Source organism: Cyanistes caeruleus, chromosome 17 (genome assembly GCF_971803275.1).
Source record: "Cyanistes caeruleus chromosome 17, bCyaCae1.hap1.1, whole genome shotgun sequence".
Classification (NCBI taxonomy): Eukaryota; Metazoa; Chordata; class Aves; order Passeriformes; family Paridae; genus Cyanistes; species Cyanistes caeruleus.
Window position 1 is genome coordinate 7,785,312 of NC_141717.1, and position 9,239 is coordinate 7,794,550.

General features: G+C 36.0%; 1 protein-coding gene across 7 annotated transcripts in view; it reads right to left on the reverse strand.

The window, feature by feature from the left end:
* SNX29 (sorting nexin 29) overlaps positions 1-9,239 on the reverse strand; it is a 102,009-nt gene that overhangs the window by 92,573 nt on the left and 197 nt on the right. For 5 of the 7 annotated variants that reach the window (XR_015277190.1, XM_086853707.1, XM_086853710.1 and 2 more), the window contains exons 2-5: positions 3,737-3,801; positions 2,846-2,898; positions 2,274-2,398; positions 996-1,176 (exon numbers count right to left, since the gene is read on the reverse strand). Coding sequence is in view for 5 of the 7 variants with exons in the window: in XM_086853707.1 (XP_086709833.1) it covers positions 996-1,176; positions 2,274-2,398; positions 2,846-2,898; positions 3,737-3,801 (424 nt within the window). In the remaining 2 variants the exon portion in view is untranslated. Of the gene's footprint in view, positions 1-588; positions 632-995; positions 1,177-2,273; positions 2,399-2,845; positions 2,899-3,736; positions 3,802-8,834; positions 9,208-9,239 lie in introns of those variants that run through there. The other 2 variants (XM_086853711.1, XM_086853712.1) reach the window with 2 other exon arrangements.

Genomic DNA, 9,239 nt, shown 5'->3' on the forward strand with positions numbered 1-9,239 from the left:
CTGTAAATCCCATTGGAATTCAGGAAACACTTATGTCTAAAAAATTTTGGAATAAACCTTTTTAGAAATAGCATTACAATGCAGTGTACTGATAATCCTGATACTGTGCAAGTATTGCTACAAGCATGTGAATAATTAGTAACACAGCAATTCACTAATTTCCTAATAGTTTTCAGACCTTTATCTTTATTTCATTTGTTTTTATTTGATTTCTTCAAAATCTGTTTTGCAAGAAAGCTACAGATGACAGGAACAAGCTAGAAATGAAAAGGAGGTACTAATGAATTTGATTCATGCAATAATCCTATCCACTAGATCCATTAATCAATGCAAATGAATAAAATGCCTTTCTGCTGAATCCACTCGACTTGCTCAAGTGGTCTAAGCAATCTCAACAGTTACTGATAAAAAAAAAACACCTCAAGTTTTCATAAAGAATGGGACTTGAAGACATATGAGAAAAAGGCAGGACTCAGTTTATGAACTTAAACGCATTTTGCACTTCCAAAGTAGTTTAGGATTTCACAATGTGTAGTAAATTATTCTCAGTAACTGTAACAAAAGGTTCACAAACTGCTACCAAACCACTTCCCAGTGATCTGCAGCCACAGCTCCCCACTGCTGCACTGCTGGAGCTTGCAATTACAGGATCTCCAAAAGGCAACAGGCAATTACCACTGATAAATTGACCAGACACAGCTGCAATTGTGTACTATTTTAGTGGAATGAGAGAGGCACCATAAAGCATGGTGTCCAGGTTGCAGTGAGGAAAACTGTTGAAAGAACAGGGAACGGATTTAAGGAAGAGGTCACATCTTGATACAGGCACAGGTCACTACCTCAATGGCTGACAAAAATTTTTAAAAATTATGTTAAGAGACTTGAGCTGCATAGCAATTAATATAGGGTACTACTACACCTGTGGCTTTTGGTTTGTTGCTTGTGCTTCATTTGTCAGTACACTTCCTGCATTACAAAGGTATCAGATACAGTACCTGAGGCGATTCTTATCTGCCAGCAGCATATGAACATATCTTTCAAGGGAATGTTCATTCAAAGCACAGCGCAGCCAAGCCCGGCCTCTGCCAATGTCTGTAGTGATGGCCTTCAGAGAGTAGAAGCGCTGCAGCTCGTGTCTGTTCAGCACTTCTTTCACATAATACCAGAACACTGGCTCTGGAATTTAATCATTAATAATAATGACAACCACCCCACCAAGAAAACCACTAAGTTCATGCCTGAATACATTTACATGTAAATTTATAAAACAAACAGGTAACAATATAACTTTGAACAAAGGTGAATCATTTACCCTCTTCATGCAACACACCAATTAAATAGGTTATTTATTCCTATAGAACTTGGGCTATTCAAGCACTTAGAACTCTGCACTTCATTGAAAAAGCCACATGAATTAAATGATTCTATCTGACACTTTTACAAAGAATCCACAGTTAAAAGCACATTTAAGCTAGTATTTTATCCATAGGTTCATATGTTCAACTGGAAACATAAAATGGAAGGGAAAAGATTTCTTAGAACTCTGTGTTACTGATGTGGAATGTTGGAAGGCAGGTTCAAAGAACAGGTAGCTCCAGAATTTGCAGACATGCAAATAACAAATTCGTGTTGCTTTAGAAAACAGAAGTGCTGCATTTAAACAGTAACAGTATCTCTTTCCACTAAAATACTTTCTGTGCACTTTTCCCAAATATTGATAAAAACTGATCAGTATCTTCATATAGCTCCAATTTAAAAAAGAATAAACATCATGGTTAAGAGGAAAATAACAGAATCTTTTCTTTGAAAGTGGAGAAAGTAATAAAACAAAGCCAACTAATACAAGCAATGTAATTTTTCTTCCTAAAATTACATCAATAATTAGAAGTTAAACATAACTGACCTATATAGAATATGACATTTAAAGAACTGAGTAAGACAAGGTCAAGAATGAAAACGTTGTTTTAAAAATTTAACTGCACAATTACACAACTTTGATCCCTGCCAGAATTCAAAGTAAATTTGCCACTATACATGATGCAACAGTAGGAAGTGCAGATTTCCTAACAGCAACATTTCTAGAGAAACTTGGAATGCAAGTTAAACTAGACTAAGAAGCAACAGTCATTTTCACTGCTGTAAAGTGAAAAGTGTAAAGTATCCTACCAACAATCTGCAGTTTGGTGCAGTGCTTGAAACTTCTATTAGAAATTCTATCACTTGACTGAATATATAAACTATTTAAACCAGGATAGTTACAATTAGCAGCTTACCCGTTTCAGTTTTGCTGGAGAAACCTGCTGCCTGTTTGATTGCTGCTGCTGTGAGTGCTAATCCCCGGCTCCTCTTCAGGCCATGCTGGAACACAGCTTCAAACTGAGCACACAAACATGTCACTCTGCAAAAGAATTTTTAATGAACTCATGTAAAAGGAAATATGAAAAAATCATAGTAAAAATCAACTATGTTTCTATACATCAACTTTATTCCAGATCACTGAATAGGAAATGTAAAGTGAACCATTACCTTATAAGCAGTGAAATATCCCTTCTAAGTAGTTCTCATTTGCAAGCAGTATCATCTACTTATACTCACAGTCTCATAATGATTGAAAGCTGAGGCACAAGTTACATTCAGAAGAACTGGCAATCGATTTGAGAAATCACCCTCACCTGCTAGAGGGGCTGTTAATCATGTTATTTTAGCTTCAGATCATCTACCTTTCATGAAACATAATTTTTTGAGCATGTCAAATATTTTGTGCTATATGTTTTATGTCATTATGACACAAATTTTAAATTATTTATTCAAATAATAAATTAACGTTAATCTAAGACTATTTTACCTGCTATCAGAGTCTGAAGCAATTTCCTTTCTTCCTCCAAATCGTATTTGACACTGCAATAAACAGATTTTAAGAAATTTTAGTAACTTTTTGTTACACTAAACAATTTCAGTTTTCCGAACTACTTCTATATATGAAGCAAAGTCACATCAAAAAAGGATGCAGCACAAAATAGAGCATTGCAAATACAGCCTGCATCCAAAAAGTGCTCTAGAGCATGATGGGCTGGTCTTGCAGTTCAAATATATCCTTGCTAACCAGAGCAACTCACCTGCATGTCCTGGAGTAAATTGAAAACTGAGTGGAAATTACTACTTTTGAGTTTTAAATGTGATCCCAGAAAACCAAACACTTCTCCTACCCAGCTCATGCTACCATTACAGAACCACTCCTTATAAAACATTTCACTGGCTTACTTATGAGACATTCTTTTGCCTCCCAAATTGACTCCAGTCTATGAAATTCTACTTGCTGAACTTCACATTGACACAGACAAGCATCTATAAATCACATCTTTACATGTATTTTAACCATTCACTAAAAATCTAATGCAAAGAAAAGATGCTGCTACTCTAAAATGTTAACTAAGTTAGACTTTGCGGTACACTGCAATTTAGTTCGGCCATATCAATTACAAGAATGCATATTCCTAATATATATTCTATAATATTACATATATTTAAAATAGATATATTATAAATATAACCTGTCCAGGACAAGAATTTTAAATAAATACTGCACAGTAGTTGATTGCTAGCAGACAAAAACTCAATTGTACTATGTGAAAGACACAGTTTCTTCTTTGTTTCCTTTTCTTCTTTTTCTTCTCTGTTAAAGAGAAAGCAGACAGTCCCTGCTAGCCACTGCAGAAATGTGTGCTGGATTTCTCACCTGTTTAACTGCATCCAGTAACCGTTCTAGAAGAAATTGTCTTTTAGTGTCGTTGGTCTGTGAACCTGAAATCCAACAAAATCATAACATTTTAAAATAAATTGTTTTCTAAAACACATTTGGGCCAACACAAACTTCTATCTGAAAACTTTCTTCCCATGCCAATTATTCCACTAGCTTAACTAAGGTATTTTCTCTAAGTAAAATAATGCAGTATAAACTGTGCTGTTAGGTTTCAAGAACCTTTCTGTAGCAGGCAGCAATACTGTTTCAAGTGTCATCTAGATTCTTATTTTAGTAATATTTTGAAAATATATTTCACCAGTACCAAATACAGAATAATTATTTAAGCTGATGCACAGCTTGCCCTAAGCTTCTTTACACAACTACTAGTATGGTACAGCATCACAGCACTAGAAAAGAATGGAAAACAAGAATGAGACACAAGGAATATCTTTTTATTGTCAAACCTTACTGCAGAAAGAGTTTTAAGTCAGGTGAACAGAGAGCAACTGTTAAAGTAAAACCCTTAAAATTTAACTACCAGCATAGTTCTGATTAGCACCTATAAAACCTATTTTGTTACTATATTAGGAACTATGCAAGACAACCTTTAACTTCCCAAGCTTTTTCAACAATAGCATAATACTTTGCTTGTTGGGATATCTTTTATAAACTCCCATGAATATGGTAAAATTTATTCTTTTAGATAACCTAAATTGCCTCTGTAATTTCTTTATTCTGAGTTTAAGTTCAAAACTCCCATCAGAAATCTCTGCGACATCTCTGGAGTTAAAGTCACTCCATTCTCCTTTCCCTCTCAAAGGACATACAACCAATGTACATATGGACTGAAAGCCAATTATCCAAACTCTGCGTGAGCAAATTCCTCCCAACACTGAAAATCAAACACCACACACTAAGCCCTCTAGTAAAGAGAGATGACATCAAAGATATGTGCTTCCTCTTGCTATCTGACACTGTGAGGTCCAAATCCCAGAATTTCCTATCTTCATAATCCCATTCAAAACAGTTTGCTTTGCTTTTAAACCAGCAGGACAGGACAGAATTTTTCTGGTTGAAATGATTCTGCCTTTGTTTAAATATACATACTCATAAAATAGGTATACATTACACCAATATAATGTATTATATAAATCCATATTCATCTATAAAAATATTAATAGAATTCATATTCCATATAGTTTCATACATTCATTAAATAGAAGAAAACCCCCACAGTATGCTAGAATAATGTAAACAACAGGAAAAATTTGCAAACATAGCTGCTAACTAAGCTTCACAATGCTGATTTTGCTGATTACAGTGCATTTTCAAGAAGTTGTGCTTCCCATTTTGAACTCTGACTCAAACTGAGCAGACATGTGATGTGTGGGGTCTGGGGCTGTTAGTCAAGCACTCCAGTGCACACAAACAATGTTCAGTGCCAGTCCAGGACTCCAGAAACAAACCCCACACTGAACGGGTTTTAACTTCCTAACAACTATGCCAGTTATGCCAGTGTGAAGATAAGGCTAAATTCATATAATCCCTACCATTCCACATGCAAAGATTCCACATCCAGAGACTGCAATTTATTAAGCAATATTCAATTGCATGGGTTGCCAAAATGGAGATGTATTCATGTATCCAATTGTTTTATAATAAATCACATCACCGTAAAATAAGGAAAACAATCCCAACTTTTAGAGCAACCCCTCATGTTCAGTAACACTGAATATACACAACTCTGCAGATTTTCCCTGTTGTTTCAAAACTCATTACTCTTACAGTCCTACACCACCCACATACCTGCAAGAAGAGGCATAATACAATATTTCTCTTTATATTAATAGCTTGAGACAACATCAGAACAAATGCATGGAATTAATAATTTCATGACCAGAAAAACATCTATCAAATGAAAATATTAGTAGGTGGGCCAAGTTGGTTATCCAAATGCAACACATATTAGTTTTTAAATTCCTATCTCTTTGGACTCTTTGTATCTATTTGGTAACAGAAATGGTTTGCAACTAGATCCCAAACCATGATCAATATAAAAAAATGCATAAATACAGAATACCTACTATTCTATACTAATATATTATTCTATACTAATTAATGTTCTAAACCACTAAAGCATGTGAAACCAAAGAACCTTAACTTTATACAGACTAATTCCAGAAGCAGTTCAGATCACCCTCACCATTATCAGGGCTATAAGGCCAGGTAACGTGTCTACTGAGGGGTTAGCTGAGGTTTCTCTTCAATGCACATCTTAAATGCTTCTACTGCTGTTGCTTAATAGAACTTTTACAGGTAGTAAATACTCCCAAAGTCTAATTTTTTTAAAAAAAACTGAAAGACTAAGTTATGTCTCTTTTCACGCCGAGGGTATTTTTTTCTTTGTAACAAGCCTAGAAAATACAGTACTATTTACTGATGGTTTTGTTTCAAGTAGATGGAAGGTAAAAATAAATCTCTACTAACTCTATAGAAAATTTAGTTCTTTCACATTTTCATTTTCTAAACTCTTTAGGACAAAAAGCATATTTTCAGACAAAAGCACCAATTAAGTGTGATTAACTCCAGCTGATTTAAAGACTAACAGTGTATTACAAACAGACTAAAATACCCTTCTGATTCAGAATAGCAGTAAAAACTGCAGCAACACACATACAAATACAAAACACAGAATGCATAAAAACAGCATTACTCAGAAAAACACTGTATTTAGACTACTGCAATAAAAAAGGAAGTTCATACATGACTCTAAAAATAATTGTGAAAACATAAATATAAGGTTGCAAAAACTAAGAAACTTAAAAGGTACTCCTCCCACCAACATCTACTCAGTCAAAACAGGTTTAAAATAGGCTCAGGTACTGCACCTGCCTCTGTGACCCTTCTCATTTTCTGTTGTTCAAGGTCATGCCTTCCTATTTTTAAAACAAACTTCTCTCCATACTTTGCCACAAGCATCCACACCTACAGCAGCAACAAATTGGTGTGCAAGTAAAGGAAAGCAGCATTTTCATCCAGTTCTTCCGAGGTAAAGCCCTCGTCAGCACCACATACGGCATATAAGTAAAATAAATAAATTCCATATTGCTCTTATATAACTTGCATTTATGTCCTGAATGCAAAATTTCAGACTGCAATCCCTTTTGCTTGCTCTAATACAGGTTCTGATGATGCCAGTTTAAGATAAAACAAACACAGACCTAGTTTAAATGCTACCATATACTACATTATGATTCTACTGCCTCACCCCCCACCATGAGTTGCATTTTTATGTTTTTTGAAACCTTCATTAAAAAAATGACAATACCCCAAATTCCTGACAAACACATAAATCTTGTATCCTTGTATTATTTGCCTTTAAAGTTTAACCTACTCAGCATTGTACAATAAAATGTATGTAATTAGTAAGCAGCATTAGTAATATTAAGGTGATGCTTACATCAACAGGAAGTTACTTTAAAATCCACTAAAAATATAATATAGCTAAAGAAAATAAACATTAAACATGATCATAACCATTAAGAGAATAATTCTTCCATCTATACTTTAGGAACAGTTCTGTTAGTTGAAAGGGCTAAAACTGGGCATAGAAGTACAGACAGTGCTGTTACAGGCACTAAAAGAAGGATATAGTTAAAATTGATGAGATGTTAACATGAGCCATCACCTTTACCTGAAATAAGCATGATAATGATATTTTTCTGTTCTGGTAAGTTTGACTTATATCATTCTAGAAATATACTGTACAGCATTGTGTAACAGTAATGTCTGTCAAAATGCAACATAAGCAGATTTTTGTTATCTTGCTGTCTACTCAAAATTGTAGGAAAAAACCTTATAATTCTTGGCAGGGGTTATACATGGGTGGTTGCCATGCAATTGAACCACTACTGCTAATGTCACCTTAGGCATTACTCTATTTTAACTAATTAAATGGGTTTTTTCTCATAAACATGTGTATGTATTGTCTTACCAAAAAAAGAGAAAATATTAAAGGTAATAAAAATAACTATAAGATGAAGCTTTAGGCCACATGAGGTGTTACCTTGCCTTTTGAGTCACAGAATCCAAACAGAACTCTCAAAGATTAGTCTCCTAGGAAGATTTAGGCTCTAATTAGCATAAATTTGCACAAGGCTATTCCCAGTTTGAATTCATCATTGAAGGGCTGAGGTTTTCCATACAAAAATGATGACTCTTACAAATCTTGTAACTAGGATTAGTCTATATTGTGTCAAGATCTGAAACATTTGAGAAACTTTCTTTTCCCATGCTTTGAAAGATTTCACAGTTACTTGCATTTTTCTCAACAGGTTTTCCCACAATAATCTTTTTTTTGCCTCATCTCTTCTGCAAAAAATCTTCTCTTTTCTTCTTACCATAAAGGTGAGAACAAAACAGAAAAAAATACAAGTGAAGTGGTTTTATTTTCAGCTCACTTTCAGAAATGACTGCTCCCCATAAAACATGAAGCACTTAGTTACTCCACTTAACTCCTCAGTACTTTTCTTACTGCCTTTGGCAACAAAGATCACCATGTATTAGATCAGGGTGGGACATCAATCCGTGATCCAATTCTCAGGTGCAGAGTGCTGTCTGCAAATTCCATTGCTGAAGATGCACAGAGAGACCCATCAAAGTTTTTAGTAAAGCACCTCCCTTCTCCAAAAGCCCCAAACAAATCCTTGCCAATATGTTTTAACACATATTAAATAAATACCACTTATCCTTTACATCGACAAGAAAAGTCTATTATAATTTTCATCTCTATCATAACAAATAACTACCCATGAATGTTGGCCCATTCAAGTGGATCTGCTTCCTCCAGTCCTGTCGTTTATGGCTCACAATTGCCATGCAAAGTATGACAATTCAAGTATTTCCTTGACAAACACCTCAAAAAAGCTCAGGATTTAGCACACATTTTCCCTCAAGATTTAGCACACCCTCCGCACCACTTCCCTCTACCACAGAAATTACCACATCCAAACAGACACATCCTCACCGGGACTCAGCTAGGGACACAGCAACAGGGACACACAGGGCTTTTTCCACAAGCCGTGGTTCTCACCTCTCCCACCGACTGCATGCTCCTGAGATCATATTTTTAATTTTTTTTAAACTCCTATTTTCCCTTTATCATTTATTTCCTCAGGAGTATCTCCTACGATTTTGCACAGCTGAAGCAGATGCCCGAGCCCAGCATGACTTGTGCTGTGAGCTAGTGCCACGCTCAAGGGCAGGATTTAGGATTTAAAACGGGGTAAAACACCACTTCGGGGGGAGCCAGAATGAGGAACGGGGTGTGGTGCTAAGAGACCCAAGTGTCCCGAGCCTCAGCACGGCACCAGGGAGCGGCGGGGGGAACAAGGGCAGTGCCACTCCCGCCCGGGCCCCTCAGGCACGCTCTGCCCGCGCCAGCCCCCACAGCACCCGGCGGGCCCGGGGCGGAGGGGCCCGGCCCGGCCGCACTCAC